Source organism: Rhinolophus ferrumequinum, chromosome 27 (assembly GCF_004115265.2).
Source record: "Rhinolophus ferrumequinum isolate MPI-CBG mRhiFer1 chromosome 27, mRhiFer1_v1.p, whole genome shotgun sequence".
Lineage (NCBI taxonomy): Eukaryota > Metazoa > Chordata > Mammalia > Chiroptera > Rhinolophidae > Rhinolophus > Rhinolophus ferrumequinum.
In genome coordinates this window covers 1,259,953-1,280,420 of record NC_046310.1, presented here as the reverse complement: position 1 = coordinate 1,280,420, position 20,468 = coordinate 1,259,953, and the positions used below count along the sequence as shown (strand labels likewise).

The 20,468-nt window shown below is 45.1% G+C and overlaps 1 protein-coding gene across 4 annotated transcripts in view; it reads left to right on the top strand.

The window, feature by feature from the left end:
- The window catches only part of CAMSAP2 (calmodulin regulated spectrin associated protein family member 2), a 64,915-nt gene extending 48,469 nt beyond the window's left edge, over positions 1–16,446 (top strand). For 2 of the 4 annotated variants that reach the window (XM_033099466.1, XM_033099463.1), the window contains 10 exons: positions 815–908; positions 3,659–3,741; positions 4,046–4,115; positions 4,811–7,010; positions 8,542–8,678; positions 9,182–9,399; positions 10,389–10,461; positions 11,231–11,346; positions 12,853–12,971; positions 13,545–16,446. In XM_033099466.1, the coding sequence (XP_032955357.1) occupies positions 815–908; positions 3,659–3,741; positions 4,046–4,115; positions 4,811–7,010; positions 8,542–8,678; positions 9,182–9,399; positions 10,389–10,461; positions 11,231–11,346; positions 12,853–12,971; positions 13,545–13,850 (3,416 nt within the window). In that variant the 3' untranslated portion in view covers positions 13,851–16,446. Of the gene's footprint in view, positions 1–814; positions 909–3,658; positions 3,742–4,045; positions 4,116–4,810; positions 7,011–8,541; positions 8,679–9,181; positions 9,400–10,361; positions 10,462–11,230; positions 11,347–12,852; positions 12,972–13,544 lie in introns of all 4 variants that reach the window. The other 2 variants (XM_033099465.1, XM_033099462.1) reach the window with 1 other exon arrangement.
- Positions 16,447–20,468: the final 4,022 nt, after the last annotated feature.

Below are 20,468 nucleotides of genomic sequence, written 5' to 3'. Positions count from 1 at the left end.
CTCTATCCTCCTGCCCCAAAAACTCAAAGAGAAAGAGATCAGGCAGGAGGGAAAAATATGCAGTCAAGGGGAGTGCATGTCACTCTCAGGAGTAGCCCACTGCATCTCAGGCACACGTCTGTGAACTGTGCAATAAGATGTCATCTGTTCCGTCTCAAGCTGCTTAAGGCAGATTGTGCGTGTTGAGCCATTATGTACCAAAGAATGCCTGTAAGGAAGTGGAGATCCTTCCCTAAGGCCATTAGGTAAAGTCAGATGACTTCAGTAATTATCGTAACCAAGATCTGTACAGCTTTTTACACTTCACATAGAATTTTCCATACATTGCTTTTGTTGATTTCATTTGTGAAGCCCACTGTTTAAAGTATTCAACAGCTATTATACTAGGTCTCAAAGGCAAAAAGTCAATTGCGTCTTCTCCAGAGTTATTTATACAAAAATGTAAACTATATCAATGGGTTAATTATTAACCAATGAAATTCTGTCTCTTTAGCTGATTACCAAAATATCAAGTACTCCATAAAGAAACAAAATTAGACACTCAGGCTTATTTTTATTTTAAGTATCTGTAGTTATTTTATGGTTAGGCCTTTTTCCTCAATTAAAAGCCAGAACATTTCAAGAAGAGTTTAAAGAAAATTTTACCTTTTGAAAATTATTTAAGAAGATAGCTTTAAACATGCTATGATTTGTCTATAAGTAATAATGGAAATTGAGATTAAATTTAAGCTTTTATCTGTGGTCTAGAATTCTTGAAATAATGTTGGAAACATGCTTCAATCGTCCTTTTGAGGGGTTTTACCTTCTGTTGTAGGTGAACCTGTGAGCGACATGCGTCCAGTTCCTGTCGCGAATGCCACCAGAAGGAGCCCCTCGGACCGTGCCTACTCTTCTGGCTTCCCTGCGAGGTAGACCCCAGAATGCTCCTTTCCCCATGGTCGCGACTAATGAAATCAAAATAAGGTTATATCATGTTCGAGTCTTTAAAATTTCAGTTGGACTTTGAACAAAATAAGTTTTAATCAGCTTACCCCATTAAAGCCTCTTTTAACTTAAATGTAATTGAAATTTACACTGAAGTGAATGTTTCATAAAGAGGCTTTTATGAATCACACTGGCAAGTGGGAGAATATATTCTAACGTCCACATAACCAGCCTAAAACCAGATTTGCTGCGTGACTTGTTTGTGATTGAGGACTGCTGAAATGATAGGTAACTCTTAGTCCTCAGGGACACATTTTAAAATTCTGTTTAGATCTCTACATTTTTTTATGATTTCTTAATCTTTGCAGCGGTTTTTCCTGTTTTGTTTGTTCGGTACTGTAGCTGTTGAGAGGTCACGATAGAATATTTATTGTAATATTGAATCTTTATCTAATGCTTTAGTTAATATCAGGAACTGAATTGAAAGCTAAGTAAAAATTTAATATCAGCATAATCCTGATAATTCTGACCCAAATATATGATAGAGACATTAATATGTTTTAAAATATTTTTCAGCAGATACTGTAAGCAGCTTTCATGTGTGTTTACTAGAACCCAAAATTTATATTGACTTTGGACTCCCTAATTTATCTGATTTTTTTAAATTTAAAATTGATGTCTTTTGTGGGTTTTTTAGAAATTCAAGCAGATCCATTAAAAATACATTTAAAAAATTATGAGTAAGAAACTGAAAGACTTTCTATATGACTTGTTGGCTTGGCATGAAAATAGGAACTTGACTGTGCACTTTTGTACTGCAGGTGTCACTCACTCCTCCCATCTGAGAGGTTTCTAATGTGTGAGGAACCCTCACCGTGCTTATACCCCCTTCCTACAGCATTTCCTACAGGTTGAGGAAGCATTTTGTTCCCCTTACCCTCTGACTTACTACTGTGAATTTTCTTACTACTTGCATTAAGCTTTCTACTCTGTAACTACCACAGAGTAGATCTTGAGATTTACCACAAAGAGGGTAAGTTAGACTGTTGCTGATCTAGGAGCTTCTCTCTATTTTTTCCCATGGGAGACGTCTACCTACATATTACTTCCTCAGTGCTTTCATGGGATGGTAGCATTGTGACATTTCCCAACTTGAAAATTTAGAAAACACTAGGTATTCTAGGTCGTAACTCTTGAACTATGAAATCTCTAAAATCTCTAACTTTCCACTTGAAGAGTAGATTATTCCATAATTATGATTTCTAAGAACCTGAGTGGACAGCCTTCCGTGTTTCGGACACTGGAGAATGTCTCAAGGCCCTCTGGAAGACTCGCCTTTTCTGCTGCTCAGACATCTGAGTGGCCACCTTCTTCCATTTTTTTAGCAGAAAAACTTCCTCTAACCCAGAAGGAAGTCTGAGTTCTTTTCCTTGAAGAGACATTGTATAACCGTCATTCTGGGACCCTAGTAACCCTCTCATCTCATCTACAAATGTCATTGCACCTAAACAATGGCTGTATGAAGGAAAAAAGAAACATAGGAAGAAGGCAAAGCAAAAGACATTTCTAGTAGCTATTCTGCACACTTGGCTCCTAGCCTGTCCAGTAGTTACACCAGATCAAAATCCCCTGTGGAGATGTGAAAGGGAGACAATTCATAAGAATTTACAGGACCTTAGCCATGATTTGGGAAAGAAGAAAAGAGTGAATGTATTTTCATGACTTCCTTGCGTGTGTTCAGGATTCTCCTCCCATCATAGATGTAAGGGAGAGTAGCAGGTGGACATGGTTTCAGAGGGAGGAATAATAGAGACAAACATGACGGGGGGGCAGTGTGAGTATCTCTGACCGTCCCCACAGATGATTACCAGCAAAACTGGGAGAAAATGTGAGGTGCAGCTCAGAGGGACAGGCCACGGCCACAGATGAGCATATGCTTCAGACAGACAGAGCGAGGTTACTCAAGTTCAAAAGCAAGGCATTGTTACTTTCAGAAAAGCTCATTAGTTAGGCTTTCATTAAATAGTAAGAACACAGTACTGTTGTTTATCTCTGAATTCACTAGTTGACTCATTCACATAGTTGAAAAATAACGTGGTCAGGGCTGCAGAAGTCCCTGTGGTCTGTTCCCCACTGTGTTCCCAGCCGATTGGGGTGGGGATGCTTAACTAATCCACCTGACTGCACATAGGCCATTGCAGATGTAACACTTAGAGAAGCACCTAATTCGGGCCAAATGTCGTTCCAATTTGAGAACTAGCCTGTCTAACCCCCTGGAAACAGGTTCGGCTGAAAGAAGAAGCTACCAGAAAGCACCGTACCCTGATAGGTAGCTTGCTCTGCTAATCCTGATGTGACTTAGAGACCAGAAGGCAGGTGGCCAGGCCCAGAGGGTTTGTTACACCTGCAGCTTCTACAGGTTTAGATTTGACCCAGGTATTTCACACTGATGGCTTTCACTTTTTATTTCTCAGTTTTTAGGTTTGTAAAAAGAAAATGATGTGCATATCTTCTCTCTCAAGGACGTGGAGATGGATGTATTTCATAAAATGCATAAAGACATAATCACAGCCAACCTTTGGTTTCAACAGTATATTATACTTATACTTCCTTCCTTTTTTCAGTTTAGGACGGACAGTCAGAGGTGAAGGTAGTGTTCCTAGTTTCAGCATTCGACATAAAGTTTATGTTAAAAGAGCTAAAACATAACATCTTAAATGTATTTACATTGCAGTGGGGAAGAATCTGCATTTCTACACTCTTCTCATCATTTGTCTTCTCGATACTCACGTCCCCAAGCTCATTCTTCAGCCTCAGGTAATAGATGTGAGAAAGCCTAAGAAATGCCATTGAAATGGGTTAACTGGGAAATGATTGAGGATAAATGTAAATAAACGAAAATATCCAGACTTTTTTCCTGAAAAAATGTTACATACACACCAAAAGGTTGATTTGTTTCTTTTTGCTTGCTTTTCTTGATAAAATGATCTCTGTTTCTCCATATGCACTTATTTTTTAGTGCTATTCATGAATCCTCAAATATGTGAAAGCTGTTAAATTGCTATAAGTTAAAACTTTTTACATGGTTTCAATGACTTTTTTTTTTTTTTGGCTTTTGAAGGAGGAATTAGAAGGTCTTCATCTATGTCTTATGTTGATGGCTTCATAGGGACATGGCCCAAAGAGAAAAGGTAAACAGAATTATTTTTAGTATCCTTACCTTGTCAAGAAACGCTAATTCTCTGTGTGCGTGTCTCTTTTTCGTTGTTGACCACATTGGAATGGACTTTAATTAGCACCTAAATTTGAAAAGGGCAACATAGGTGATAGATCAGAGGGCTAAATGTCAAAGGTAGCCCGTAGCCCTAACCTTACCTTGGACAGTATGATTGAGAAGTTGGGAAAGAAACGAGGTAGTGTACAGTCAGCCCTCGGTATCTGCGGGTTCCACGTCTGTGGATTCAACCAACCATGGATTGAAAACATTCAGGAAAAAAAGTCACGTTGTTGCTGACGTGCTGACTTGTACTGTATGGTAAGGCCTAGGTAACTGTGTCCGTACTGGGTATCTAGAGACTTTTGTCATGTCATTATTCCCTAAACGATACAGTGTAGCTGTTTACACAGCACTTACATTGTATCAGGTATTATAAGTATCGAGAGATGACTTTAGGTAGACGGGAGGATGCCCGTAGGTTACGAGCAAATACTGCGCCATGTTTTACAAGGAACGTGAGCACCCACAGATTCCGGTGTCTGCTGGGGTCCTGAAACCCAGCCCTCACAGATGCCAAGGAACGACTGGAATTTTAAATAATTGTTCAGTGATATAAACCCATTTCTTTTCTGGGATTATCTAAGGATTATCTCTTTAAATTTGTTTCAGATCATCAGTGCATGGAGTTTCATTTGATATTTCTTTTGATAAAGAAAATACTGTACAGAGAGCCACCCCAAACCGAGGAATCACTCGTTCTATTAGTAACGAAGGACTTTCTCTGAACAATAATCGTGTATCTAAAAACATTCGGAAAAATCTGTCCTTCAAGCCTGTAAACGGAGAAGAGGAAGCAGAAAGTATTGAAGAAGAACTTAACATCGGCTCTGCCAGTGACCTCCAATCTTACGCGCCCCTTCGCGCAGATAAGCTAAATTCTAATGAGAACATTCTTTACGAGCTTCCAAATGGGCCTTTACAAAACAGAGTCCTTCTGGATGAGTTTGGCAATCAGATCGAGACACCGAGCATTGAAGAAGCATTGCAAATAATTCACGACACGGACAAGTCTCCCCACACGCCTCGGCCAGACCAAGTTGCCAACGGCTTCTTTCTTCACAGCCAGGACGTGAGTATCCTGAACACCAGCGTCACGCGGCATCAGGCCAGTCCTGAGGACATGGCCGGCACGAGAGGCGCCTTGAGTCCCGTCACCGACAACACCGAGGTGGACACTGGGATTCATGTTCCTTCAGAAGACATTCCTGAGACTCTGGATGAAGATTCTTCCCTGAGAGATTACACAGTAAGCCTCGACTCGGCCATGGACGACGCATCCCGGTTCCTTCAGGAGCAGGAGCTGCGGGGCAGCAGCGCCCGGGAAGCGCTCAGTCCTTGCCCGAGTACCGTGAGCACCAAGTCTCAACCTGGCAGCAGCGCGTCTTCCAGCTCCGGGGTGAAAATGACCAGCTTTGCCGAACAGAAGTTCCGGAAACTGAACCATACCGATGGCAAGAGCAGTGGAAGCAGTTCTCAGAAAACGACCCCCGAGGGCTCCGAGCTGAACATCCCGCACGTGGTCACGTGGGCGCACATCCCGGACGAGGCCGGCCTTCCTCAGGGACGGGACACGACCCAGCTGCTGGCCTCCGAGATGGTGCAGCTGCGGATGAAGCTGGAGGAGAAGAGGCGAGCCATAGAGGCCCAGAAGAAGAAGGTGGAGGCTGCCTTCACCAAACAGAGGCAGAAGATGGGGCGCACAGCCTTCCTCACGGTCGTGAAGAAGAAAGGGGATGGCATCTCCCCGCTCCGGGAGGAAGCCGCGGGGGCGGAGGACGAGAAGGTGTACAGCGAGCGAGGCAAGGACAAGGAGCCGGACAGAGCGGGCGGCCAGAGGAGCCGGTCCCTGGCGGACATCAAGGAAAGCGCGGACAGCGCGCCAGCCAAGTGGCACAAGTCGCCCACCACCCCTGTGGACGCCGACAAGCAGTGGAACCTGGCCAGCCCCTCAGAAGAAACGGTCAACGAAGGGGAGATTTTGGAGTACACCAAGTCCATCGAAAAGCTCAACTCGTCCCTGCACTTTCTGCAGCAAGAGATGCAGCGCTTGTCTCTGCAGCAGGAGATGCTCATGCAGATGAGGGAGCGGCAGGCCTGGGTGATCTCCCCTCCCCAGCCGTCCCCACAGAGACACGTCCGGGACCTGAAACCCTCCCGGCAGGCCGGCCCGTCACCCGCCAGTGCCCCGCTGTCCTCAGACTCCCCGCGTCCCACGCACCCGTCCCCGCAGTCTGCTGCCAGGAAAAGCACCTCTTTCTCCGTCAAAAATCAAAGGACTCCTCGGCCAAATGAGTTAAAACTAACGCCCCTGAATCGCACGTTGACGGCGCCTCGGTCTGTGGACAGTCTCCCTCGGTTGCGGAGGTTTTCCCCGAGTCAGGTTCCCATTCAGACGCGGTCGTTTGTGTGTTTTGGGGATGATGGAGAAGCTCAGGTGAAGGAGTCCAGAGCCCAGGCGGACGTTAGAAAGGAGGACGAGGACGCTGGAGAGACGTGGGAGCAGCAGGTGCAGAACCCAGACGCCAAGGAGCTGAGGCCGCCGGAGGCGAGCGTTGCGGAAGTCCTGTCCCAGCCGGTCACGGAGACTGTGTGTCTGACACCCAACGAGGGCCCCCTGGGCCCCACAGAGCCTCCTGCTCGGCCGGCTTTCCCAGCGGCGGCCCCTAAAAGCATCAATCTGATTGAAGTTTCCCTCTCAGACTTGAAAGCCCCCGTAAAGGCCCAGGGGTCCGTGGAGAAAGACGACGGGGAAAGTGACAAAGAACAGCTCGATGACGACCAGAAGGTGTGCTGTGGATTCTTTTTCAAGGTAACGGCGCTGGGCGCGTTTCAGGCATCCTCGTGGGTGGGGTTGTCTTTTCAGCTGATGCGCTTCCTTCTCTCAGCAGCGGCCCGTTGTTACCAGTCTGCCGTCAGCCCTCAGCTACATTGGCCCTCCCCTCGGGCACCACGGTGATGCCAGCTCCCTGCGATTTCTAGAACAGTCTTCTCCCATCACAGCCACCAACCACGTTTGCCTGCGCTGTGTTTGTCCCTCTGCCTCTCTCCCTTTCACAGAAGCCTTTAACAATTAAACTGTTCAGATCTCCTCAGGTGCTATTCGAGAGCCTCCTCCTGAGAGCACAACTGCAGTTGGGCCTCTTTGTGGTCAGAGAACCCGAGCTGCCGTCGAGCAGCATGCAGCGCCTTGGCGTCACGTCAGCCCGTTGGTCCTCCTCCTCCCCGTAACCTCTCTTGTTCTCTTCTCTCCCACTCACTTCACACGTCATCTGTCTGCCGCTCGGAGCCTCTGTGATTCCTTCAGTTTCACACGAATCACTGTTTGCTCTGTTGTGTCCTAAACATGCTCATCATGGTAACTGCCACCCCGAGTTTCAGCTCTTTTGTTGTGATTTGCTCGTGCCACGCGCTCTCAGACCAAGAGCTCCTGCAGGCACTGCATCACTTTGTCCCCAGAGCGCTTGTGTACACCCGGCCCAGTGTACGTAGTGTGTTAGGTGCAGACGCGTGAATGTCCCGACGGTCGTGTTCCTCCTGACTTCACCCAGTTCATCACTCTGGGTCCCTAGGCCAAGCACCTTCCCCGTGTGATGTCTCAGCTCCTTGAGCTAAGGCGCATTTCTCTTCACGTTTGAACCCTGTGTGCCTGGCATTGTGTCGTGACTGTGCCAGACACCAGGAAATGCGTGTCACGCCGAGTCCTTAAGACAATCACCTGCTTTCCTGAACTCAGAAGTGTTCTGGAAGCTGTCAGAACGCGGCTGTCCCAGATGCCTCAGGTGGAAGCTGAGGCAGGCCCAGGAGGCTGACGGGTCGTGACACAGCAGGACGGCCGTGCTGTCTCCAGAGGCCAAGCCCTCCCTGTAGTTCAGGCCCAGCGAGCACCTGTCAGCACCTCGACTTACAGAACGCGGCAGGGTTTCACTTGTGCCATGTAACTCCAGGAGCTAATTTTTGATGCTTTTACTTGCGTTTTCTTTATTGAGCATGTATTTTAAATACCATTTAAATGCAATGTTTTTTTAAAAGTTGGGGCAAACTCCCCACTTAAGTTATTAGGGCCCAGCAAAAACTGTCCTTTCTTTCTTTCCTATGGTTCTTCTTTGCTAACTTCTTATGTTGTAAAACATGTAATTAAGTTTGTGTTCTTTGTTACTTGATTGAACTGATAGCACTTTAATTCATTTCTTCCTTCATAATTTGTGGAACATGTTTATATATGGTGTGGGGTGAGAATAAGGTTGAATAGATCACATTTTCAGTTATAAGCGTGACTACAACTGAAACGAGAATATTAGCACCTAAAACATCTCATCTTTCTCAATGAAATCGGTTCTTAGGATGATCAAAAAGCAGAAAATGATATGGCAATGAAACGGGCAGCTTTGTTGGAGAAACGGCTAAGAAGGGAAAAAGAGACCCAGCTTCGCAAACAGCAGCTGGAAGCAGAAATGGAGCATAAGAAGGAGGAGACCAGGTAAGCGGTCTGGCCTAAGTGCTTACGGCGCTGGGTGTCGGGGCGGTGGGGCAATGTGTGCAGGAGGCAGCGTCTCTTCTGCGTTTTGCTGACACGCTTTTCAGAGCTTTGCGCCATGGAAAGGCAGCTGAGTTAGTTAATGCTGATTTCTGCTGCTTTTCGTATGTTCATTTATTTCCCCAAAGTATTACTTACCTGTATGTTTTCATCCTAAGTTTGAAGCATGTCGAGGCAATTTCTCCAGAAACATTAAGGTAATTTCACTGGGTTTTACACATACACACCCACACTCACACGCATTATTTTTTAAAGTAGTTATTTTTTTATTAATGGTATATTTATATATATTTAAATGACCTAAATTATCTCAAGTATATTTTAAGTGAACCATTTTTCCAAGGTGCTGAAAAGTAATAGTTTTACCTACTCATATAAATACGTACTCTCCAGTGTCTGTTTTCTGTGATATGTAGAATAAGAAATTTAACCATTTGGTTTCGTAGGCGTAAAACTGAGGAAGAACGTCAGAAGAAAGAAGATGAGAAGGCACGCAGAGAGTTTATTAGGCAAGAATATATGAGGCGCAAACAGCTGAAACTAATGGAAGACATGGATATAGTAATTAAACCCCGTTCTCAAATAGCAAAAAAAAAACAGCGCCCAAAATCTATTCACAGAGATCATATTGAATCCCCCAAAACACCAATCAAAGGTCCTCCAGGTAACACAGCTTATTTTGCAGAGTCTGTTCATAAACAACACCAGCCTGGCTCGTCATACTAACGATTGTGATTGTGCTAAATTAGATCCACTCTGAGACTGCATGCTCCTTGTCTGGAAAACCAGAATGAGCAGATGTTGTGTTTATGATTTACTAGTATTATGTGTGCATGCATATATTCAATAGGACAGATACGAGTGCTAAAGATCCAATTTGAATACTAACCTCTTAGGGAACTCTGCCCTCTGATACAATCTCCCTGAATTATTAACCTCCCTTCCTTCCCATTCTTATAAATGTGAGGACAGACGTTGTGTGCATGAAATGTATAAGAAACCCATCGGTGTCGTAAGAAATATGAGATCAAGAGTTCACGAGTTCCTCCTTTAAGATAGAAATGATCAAAAACCTAAATTTTTCATTTTTGGAGTTGAGAGGATATATATTTTTTTAACTTAACATGCATACTCATTGTTTAAAAAAATATTAAAACTAAACATTGAGGAAAATTTTAGAAAATTCCCATAATTATTCTAAAACAGGAAAAATAGTATAACTCTGACTTTTCTAACAATGAAATTGTATTGACTGAAGTTAACAAATTAATTTTTCACCTAGGAATTAGATATTCCTAAATATATTTTATTCTTTGTGCTTATTTCTTTTGTTAATTTTCTTTCTGTTGACTTTTTTTCTTATAATCACCGTATCATGTCTCATATTACCACTTTCCTTTTCGAATAAATCCTAACAGCAGTTTTTTCATTATTTCTTAAAAGTAGGTTCATTGCTAATTTTAAATGAATTGTGCATATATGCATGCAAGCATATTATGTATTTAAGAGTAAAAAAGAAGGAAACTGCAGAACTACAGAAGCTCAATTTTCATAAGCTGGTGTCATCTAATGAACAGACTCGTTTCTAGTTGCTCCTGTTAAGTTTCTGGTTTTGTTTTTGTTCAGGATCACGAATTTATCGTGTTTTTTCAGTCTCCAGCCTTTCTTTGGCATCACTGAACACGGGCGATAACGAGAGTGTGCTTTCAGGCAAGAGGACACCCAGGTAAATCCTTCAGGTCAACCCTTTTCACAGGAAAGCGTGTGTTCCCTGCAATTATTCTATATTTTGTAATAATCGTAATCAAAATTTTTGTAAGCTTTGCTGGTTAAAATGGTTTGGGTTCTCTTAAAAGAGATTAGTATATAAAAGGTCTATTCACCTTTCACTGTTTTGTCTTTTAAAAGCTTAGAATCACCGACACTTCTTATTAACTATATAAATCATTTATACTAATTGCTGAATGGCTGTGATAAAAATCAGTCTGTAGAAGTAGAAAGTCCGTCAACTATGTAGCGACAGCCTCTAGTTTGTTTTCCACCAAATAGAAAGAGGTTTTTCCTCATTAGAATAATTCCCAAGTCGGTTGCCTCTGACGTAGGCAAGATCTGTGTTGTATTGTCTCCTAGGATATAGATTAGGAGCTAAAGTTAGCATTTCGTTACCTGATATTGTAATACTGACTTGAAAGAAAGGACGTTTCTAGTGAAGTCATCAACTTTGAGTTCTTACCTTGGTAGAACTGCACCATCCTGTTGCGTGAAGTGCCAGTTTTCATATGCAAAGCATTCATTTCTTCAGTCAGCAGATACTGTGGAGCGCCTGCGGCCCTCTAGGCACTTGGGTGGATAGCTGTGAACAAGACAGTTACCACCATCTTTGTATTTTTAAGCCTCTAGCTTGATTTGGGTTGGTTCTCTCACACATACCCTTCTGACCCTCCCAGTGTCCTTTCCTTGCTTGAGACATAAAAACGATTTTCTTTACTATGCAGGTCAGAGTCTGTGGAAGGCTTCTTGTCTCCAAGTCGCTGCGGCAGTCGGAATGGAGAGAAAGACTGGGAAAACGCGTCGACCACTTCTTCAGTGGCGTCTGGGACAGAGTACACAGGTTCGTGTCTGTGCATTTTTAGAGCAACATTTTCCTTAAACACAGGAATGAGAATAGATGTGGGGTCTGCTGAAGAAGGCTTCACTGGTCGCCTCTGCTCTCAGCACGGGAGACTGGTCAAAAGCAGTGACACACACAGGTCCGCCTAGGGAGGCAGTCACTTGTCCCAGATGATGAGATAAGTTTCTAAACAGAAGGACACCTCTTCCCTCTCCTCTCGTAGAGCTGCTGTGTTGTGGTTTGGGTCTGAAGAGGGTGTAGAGAGTGTGTCCGCAGTCACAGGTGCTGAGCACTGAGCAAAGGCTGGAATGCTCGAAGTGCCCGCTGTAACACTGGGGCGCCAGCTGTCTAGAAGTGTGCATCTTTTAAAGCACCGAGGAGCTGCACTGGACCTAGGAGGGCGGCCAGCCGCACGTGTCCCCATCAGGGCCTCCCCCAACCCCTGGCTGGCTAGGCAATACTGAAATCAGCGCAAACTAAGGAATAGAATGTAAGGAGAGGACTGCTAAGGAAATGAAGCAGGAGAGGAAATGAGAGGAAAGGTGCGCGCTGTCCAGAGGTCGATGGAAAGGCACAGGGGAGCCTGTGTGGGCCCCCACGCGCTGGCCTGGAGCTGGGAGCCTGGGAGGCCCACGCTCACTGTCCGCGTGTGCTTCCGCTGTGGCTTTTGGGCCAGGCTGCCAGCCTTTAAGGCTGGGCCCAGATGGTATCTCTGTTATCTGGTATGTACTTCCGTGTGCCTGTTCAGACCATAGTGGCCGGACTCTGTTCTAAGCCTAGAGTGAGAGTTCCGGGCGTGCACTGGACCCGCTCGCACGGTTGGTGGGAATCACACCAGCTGCAGAACCACTGGTAGCTTGAAAGCGGCCATGGGAGGAGTCACTGACACCACAGAAATAGGTAAACCACAAATCAGGGCTGATTGCTTTCTTTCCCCGAGACCTGGCTTCTGAGCCCACCAGTGTGGGGCAGGCTCAGGCCTACCCTCCCCGGACAGAGCTTAGTGGGACTGAATAGGAGGGAGCCGTCCTCACAGAAATGTTCTAGGTCAGCGGCAGAAGTGCTTCTGTGCTTTGCAGACCACAGAGCACCACCCAGGAAAAAAATGCTACAAAATCGGAGGTGGGGAAGAAAAAGATGAAGCTTCCGTGACTTTTTAAAAGCTTAAGTTGCTCACGGACCCATTCTGCTTTAAGCTCCCCGATAGCCTTCGCAGAGTTGAGAAAGAAGGTGACACAGGCGGTGTGACAGTTACAGCAGCGTCTGAGTCCAGCACTGCTCCCAGGGCAACACTGCTCCGGTGCAGGCCAGGAGCAGCCTGCAGGGGACCCTAGTGTCCCTGAGTGCTAAGAGTGTGCGACTGCGCTCTAGCCAGCAGGGCCTCCAGTACAGGACTGCTTTTCTGTCACGGTGTTTCATCGGTGTAAGAACAGGGGAGTCATTTGAACGTAGTGGTACTTCTGACTTAGGAATGCTTTTTTTATTATCATCAAATTCTTACCACAGGACCAAAGCTCTACAAGGAACCCAGTGCAAAATCCAATAAGCACATAATACAAAACGCTTTAGCTCACTGCTGTTTGGCTGGAAAAGTAAATGAAGGTCAGAAGAAAAAAATACTGGAGGTAAGTGTGTTTGCATGGGAATTAAAACTTACAGTGTTCTCAAATGATAGGGGTCTTCCCTCGCTCAGCTCAGGAGACGAGACTCCTCGTCAGCTCTGAGCATTTCAACAGCACACGACCGTCTGTAACAGTGTTTAGGTTTATAGGTTTACTCCATCCACTTCCAAATGGGGTCCTGGGCTTCTGTGACGGTATCAAATTATAAATTATGTTCTCGCCCAGAATCACTCACTCATGTTTCATGAATGCACGTAACACAGTCTTCCTTTTTGAAAAGGAAGCTATATTGCAGAGAAGATGAATCAGGGCCTGGTTGGTAAGGAAGCGACGGTGTGACTAAGCGCGGGGTTGGCGAGTACCTGACGTAAGCACAGCGTGCCTTCCGTACACGCTGTCTGCGTGCTTTTCAATTCAGGTGTCTTTGCTTCCATAATGCGCACCTGATTTAGGCTATTAAGAACTTTTTTTTAATTAAATGTCATCAAATGTGACCAAGAAATGTGCACAATTAATTCTGTGAAATGTTTAAGGGTTTTTATTGGTGTTTTGTTTTGTTTTTGTTTTATCCCAAAGGAAATGGAGAAGTCAGATGCCAACAACTTCTTAATTTTGTTCCGGGATTCAGGCTGTCAGTTCAGGTCGTTGTATACTTACTGTCCGGAAACGGAGGAAATTAATAAACTGACTGGGATAGGCCCTAAATCTATCACGAAAAAAATGATCGAAGGACTTTACAAGTACAATTCTGACAGGAAGCAGTTTAGCCATATCCCCGCTAAGACATTATCTGCCAGCGTGGACGCAGTTACCATCCACAGCCACCTGTGGCAGACCAAGAGACCAGCGACACCCAAAAAACTCCTGCCCACTAAAGCATAGGGGCCAGGAAGTGTTTGCTTCAGGACATTCGTGGTGAATTGCACTTCATCCTTCCTGCCAGTAGAAAACCTTTCTAATTGCCAACAGACTTCTGTGCACTGAAGCGGGACACTGAGCTCTGTTGTGAACAGCTGGCATGTAAACCACAGAGTTTGGGAGCGCAGAAGGTTCTCGCTGAGGTGGGGAGTCCAAGTGATGAGGAAAGTGCTTTCTCTCCCAGGTGGACATGGCGTCATCGGGCTCTCCTGCTCGGTGCCCGACACTGAAACACTGAGTTCTCAGACACTAGGTGGTAGGAACGTGGCTAAGATGACAAATTCTGTGTTTTATTTGTTGCTTTTCTAAAAACTTTTAATGTATGTGCTTGTCTTCAGATGGTTTATTTTGACATTTTTCTCTCCTTGGGGGTTTATTTTAAGATAACTTTATATTTTATTTCACGTGGAAATCATGAGAGTAGGAAATAGGCCTTCCCAGGGAACTCGCACCTTTCTGAGGATGCTAAGAGAAACACTAGTGTTTAGTTTCACAGTAACCCTCCTGTTTTAATGGTGTTAGTTGTCGGCAAGAATTATCCCGCTAAGTATTTACAATTGTATTTATTATTCACTCAAGTATTAACATTTCTCTATTAAATAAGAGGAGACGTAAAGAGCTGCTGGTAGGTTCGATTCCAACCATATGAGCTTAACCCACAATGTGTTACGAGAAGTTGCTGATTGAATCAGTGTTGTTTTTACCCCACTTCTAGCCAACTCAGCATAACTTAGATTGTTCTTTTAACAAAAAGGCTTTCTATCGCTTTTCAGTATGTCACTTTATAAGTTGGCAGAAGTCAATGACACTTTGAGAGTAGTATTTCAACCTGAAGATGTAAGACTCCCTGCCGCAAATTCTCAAGGGTCTTTACATCATATTTATAACTGATAAAAATTATATTTAGAATTTTTAAACTGTACAAAGGGCTACATTTTAATTTTAAAACAGCTTCACGTTATTTTACTTATATTGAGTTTTTCTTCTTTTTTATCCTTTTCAAGTGGAACAGCTTAGATTAAGTCCACACTTGAAATCTTCTCTACGTGACTTTTGTTCCTTTAACAGTGTATTCCAGAGGGTTAGTTGGGGGAAAACTTCATTCTCAGGAAAAGACTTGAATGATTATGTGACCCTGTCATGTTTCAGTGTTGTGACAACTGTGTAACTTAGGGGAACGACAGTATTGTGTCATAAATGAGATGCGTGGTTTGTTTTCTTTCGTGGGAAGTAGAGACTAAAATATATACATTTCTCTAATTGAGTTGCTTAGAGAAATAACTAATATCTTATATGATGTATTTACTTACTTTAAAAACAGAATAGGAATGAGATGTCCCTGAACTGTACTTTTCTATTATTACACGGCCTTTAGGCATCAGTGCATCTGAATTATCAACATTTTCTCAAATGCTGTCAATATTTTACTGTAATTTATGTTCTTATATTTATGTATATTTGTTAAAACTGTAAAAAATTTCACAGATTTTTTTCCAATACCTGTGCAAGATACACGTGTGGCTCAAAACTATTTGTGACCTACTGTTTGCATGTAAGAGACCAGGATATGTAACTCTTATATTTTAAGTGTATACATATTGTGTATATAATATATGAATATTAAAAATGGGGGATTGCACATCTTACCTTTCAGACCACAGTTTCTATCACCAGTAGAAGGAAATAATTGTCAGATAATGTTTAGATTAAGACTGGTTTACAAAAATAGTAAATGAATCTAATCAAAATGTGATAAATTATCCTCAAAAGGAGAATTAGTAAGCATTTTACATTACTAAATGTGTTCTTTTCCATCAAATTTCCTTCATCCAAGCAATCTTCTTCATAATGTCACTGGGCCATTACTTTTGAAAAATTGGACGCAAGACAATGGAGGAAGGATTGACACTAAACAGGACCACCCTTTGTTCTTAAATTTACGTGTGTCCAACAGTGAGTGTCCGTAGCGTCTATAGGTAAATGTGGATATTGCCACAAAGTCCATTGCTCTCAGTAGACCGTTTACTTTATTAATGCAGAAGGAATATGGATATGTTTCTTTATCTGCAGACTTTTTTATTATGGTGCAGCTTTTTTAAAAATTATGTTTTAACAATGTACAAATGAAAATGATGCCGTTTTATCCAGGCTGGATATTTTCATCACCCTTATTGAAACACTGGTGCTTTCATCATCAGAGGTCAAATTGTTATGATAATTATTCAGTTAAGTTTGCCAAACCCTTGTCACGGTTGCACTGCAGCATCAAAGTCTGCTGTTTGGCACAGCTTCGGAAAGCTCTCAGTTCCTCTCAGCTTTTCGATTTTGTTTTTGAATGACTGTTACAGTTTTTATTTGGCTGTTTAAAGCCAAATTCAGCTTTTTAATGATGGTTTCGTGGACACTGCTGGGTGATGCACCGCGTACGGTGTGCTCACCTGCCCACGTTGTGGCGCCACCTACAGGTTTTCTAAGATGCTGTAAAATACTGTCAGCTTTGCTATTTCCTGGTGGAGTGCAGTTTCCCCTCTCATTTGAATAAAAGCATGGCACCAAATGATTCCTGTTTCGTGAATAAAATGTGGTTTTCTTACAAAGAAATCTTTGAACTTAGGTGAACTCATACAGTTTTCCTTTCTTTTAACCTGTGTTTAAATTTAACAATTTGAATATTCATAAGAGGCAACTTTTAATAATACTAGACGTCGTTTGAATACCGACTCAAGACGATATTGAGACGTCTGTAACTTTCTGTGCTTAGCTCAGTCTCCACACCGTGTATCAGTGTTTGTGGCCCTCTTACAGCGATTTTGTCCATGTTAACTCTCTCTCTTTCGGTGAATTAGTACTTAAATTGTGCCAGAATTAACACTGTGTACCCTTGAAATTGAGTGGCTCACGAGTGCACTGATCTCCGTACCAGCCATGGGAAGTCTGTTCTTGACTGTTATTCTTTAAGTTTCACTTTGATTTGGCCGATTCTACTTATTGAGACCAGAGCAATTTAAAAAAAAAAAAAAAGATCTAATGACACAGCAACAACAGAATCCTCAGACAACATTGCATCCCTGAAGAAACATGCCGTTCCTGAGCAGGGCAGTGTCTGCCTTCAGACCCAGAGCACGACGTTTTCTAATACTGTCATGTTCAGAATAAAAGTATTTTCCCCTAAGATGTGGCAGTATTAGAGGCGTGTACACAGCGGTGGTTCCCTGGAGCCCACACACAACGCGGGTGTGTCCCTGGCCTGGCTAATGACAGGTCCCAACTGAGGCAGAGGGAGACTGTTCTCATTAGGAGCTGACGAGGGCATTTGGGACCTGTCGGCACAGAGACAGTGAAGAACCACGTCCCGGGAAGGGAGTGTGGCTGTGACGCTGTGACCCAGCATCGGAAAAGCACTCTGCCAGGCCTCGGAAGTGGATCCGCGCCTGAAACATTGGCCTGGATCTCCGGCAATGGCAGTTGTGCTTTTAGAAGAAACCCATTGCTTCCTCGCATTTGGTGGGGAAGGGACTTGTCGGGGCCGCTCCCACAGAAGGAGGCCTGGACCCCATTTCACCTGCTTTTGCTTCTGGGGGGTGAACAGGCCTCCTGGCTCCTCGGTATTCCAGAGGCCTCGGCAAGTCCGTTGTGTGCACGTGTTTAACATCACTGGTATTTGTGACTAAAGCTACCTCCGTCCACCGTGGCTTATGTTTAGGTCAGAAAAATAGAGAAAAAAATGATTCGTTTTTCATTGAGGAAGATAAAAGTAAATGAGTTACAAAAAAGTGTTTTAAGACCCACTAAGGATTTTCTTTTCTTTTTTTTCTAACGTGCAAAGCAAAGCCACTTGGCTGCTGGTACCTTCCACTTGAGCCCAAGGGGTTATTTCCGGGGGGGGGGGGCGGGGGCCTGTTGGTGCTAGAACATGGCTGTAGGGCACCCAGGGTGGCGCGGCTCATGTCCGGCACCTCCCATCCTCACTCACACCAGCTGCACTGACCCCTGACCTACTGGCTAGTCAGACCTCAGGGTGTGTGTGTGTGTGTGTGTGTGTGTGTGAGAAACACACTCCCAACCCTCGAACCTATGGAAACCCCCACTTGAATATTGCTTTATGATTGAAAAGCTTCTTCGATTAGCTGTCATGTGTGTACTTTACAGATGAGGATGGTGAGTCTTTAAAAGACTAGTAACTGTGCCAGGGACACAAGGATGGTGGGTGACAGCATCCGAGCCGGAGGCCCCGCCCTGTGGTTTTGAGCCCGCTTGTGGGCCCCACGGTGCAGATGGTGTGGGGTCAAAACACTGCCAGTCTGACAGCTGCACTAGGTGGGAACAGACCCACCACGGATGGAGAACACAACTGCACTGAAAGTGGGTTTCGTCCCCTGGCCGAACGCCCTCACTGGCGTCAGCACGACGGCAGCTAAAATCACACCGCTGTGCCCGGACATCTAGGTTCACAGAACAAGAATGGAGAGACCCGGCCGACTCTGCTGCCAAGTTAGTCCAGTTCATTGCAGGAACCGTTATTAGGTGCAGGGGACCAGGGCTCAGGGGCGCCTCCAGCCAGGAACGGCATGGCGGGGCGTCCCCAACAACTGATAACACGCTCCCACAGGGGTGCGGGCCCACGGCCAAGGCCAACCGGCTCTCCTGGGTGACGGTGAGGGGCTGGTTCCTCAGGCAAAGTCCGCCTGTTAAAGGGCACTTTATGAAGAATACAAGGTCGCAGCGCCATCCGCTCTGGTGACAGGGCCCTGAGGCCGCCCGATGACCTTCACCCTTGGACCACGGTACCCTCTTCACTCTCTCTGCCAGAGGCAGCTGTGTTGTCGTGTGTGTGCGCGTGTGTGTTATCCAAGCCGTGTCCTCGGCTGACGGAACCCGTGGAGCATCACAGGTCCGCGTGTCGTCACGGGAGTGGCCGGTGAATGCCTGTCAGATGCCCAGTCCCTGGCCGGAATCCAAAGGCCCCAAACTGAGGCTGATGTGTGCTAGGCCACCCCTGATTTCCTATCATGGATGTGTTTGCCCTCAAAATAGAAACCCCAGGCTGGCCTTCCTGGTCTGACTCCCTCTGGTTCCCACTTGCACTCCAGGGGACCCGGGCGCAGCATGAAATTCCAAACCTTTGGCGGTGATCTCCGATCGCCTGTTACCTTCTCCCTTCTGCTCACACTTCCCCGCGGGGGGGGGGGGGGGGGGGGGGGGGGGGGGGAGGGAAGGGAAGGGGGGATCAGTCTCAGGGCTCAGTCCTTCCTGCCCTCACAGAAGGCCCTCGGTACCTGCTCTGACTGACGCTCCAGCCCCACCTGAGCGGGTACCGAGGGCCTTCTGTGTGTCTGTCATCTCAGCATCTTCACCTGACAGTTCCCCGGTCACCCTCAGTCTGCAAATGCCCTGCAGAACCGACTCCTTCCTGGAGCGCATCCGGCCACCAAGGCAGGAGCCTCCGGCTGCCCGGCTCCATCCACCTCCGGCCCAGAGAGCCAGCAGGTCCCATGAAGTGCTTTCAGTCAGATCCTCCTCTTCGCTGTCCCCGGCTCCATGTCACACCTAAGACCACCACCTGGTCTTCCCGAATCCCATGCCCCCCCCAAACCGTCCTGCCAACCGTTACCCACTTTTCCTAAAGTCTGGATTTCATTGTGAACTCTGGGCACCTTTTGATCACAGCACAAAACTAACTCCTGACATCGAAGCCTCAGGGCTCACCCCTACTTGGCTTTTCAGCAACCTCAGGTCATCTTACGGAAATAACCATCCATGAGCAGGCCAGGACTCAGAGAAGCTGACATTTCCAGGTCAGTCTCAAAGTAGCTGTGAAAAAAAGGAGCCGGTGGCCGTTCTTAGATTTCACAGTTCATAGTTTTATTGTGAGTTGCAGAAGGCAGGGCTGGCGAAATCGCCGAGAAGCCACTAGAAAACTGTGTCCCTTCTGCTTCCAAATGGGACTGACACAGTGGTGTAAAAAAATGCATATGTGGAGAATATCTGAACTGGAACGTGGAAAGAGTGGGAAACCCCAGAATAGTGTGGTTATCAACAAATTCTCTTTTGAAAATGTCCTTCGCTGGTTGGAAGTAAATTCCCCAGGCCTGGGACGATTTTATTGTTTCCAGTTCTATAATGTGGTTAGATGGCTTTTATGATGAAAAAGGTAAATGCAATTTTCAACACTTTTCCTAAAGGGTTAAGATGATTTGTACAGGAAAACTGAAATGGCGAGGGGGTGGGGGAGTTGTAAGAGCTTAAACCCACAGATGGGCAGAAATAAACCTACTACCCTGTTTCCCCGAAAATAAGACCTAGCTAGACCATCAGCTCTAATGTGTCTTTTGGAGCAAAAATTAATATAAGACCCGGTATATTATATTTATTATATTTATGACCCGGTCTTATAGTAAAATAAGACCGGGTCTTATACTAATTTTTGCTCCAAAAGACACATTAGAGTTGATGGTCCAGCTAGGTCTTACTTTCAGGGAAACACGCTTGTTCAAGGCGTTGGATATTTCTTGTCATCTCTTCTGTCTCAGGCTTGTGCCAATCACTGTGATGGATGGAGAGAAGACTGAGAAAGAGGGAGGA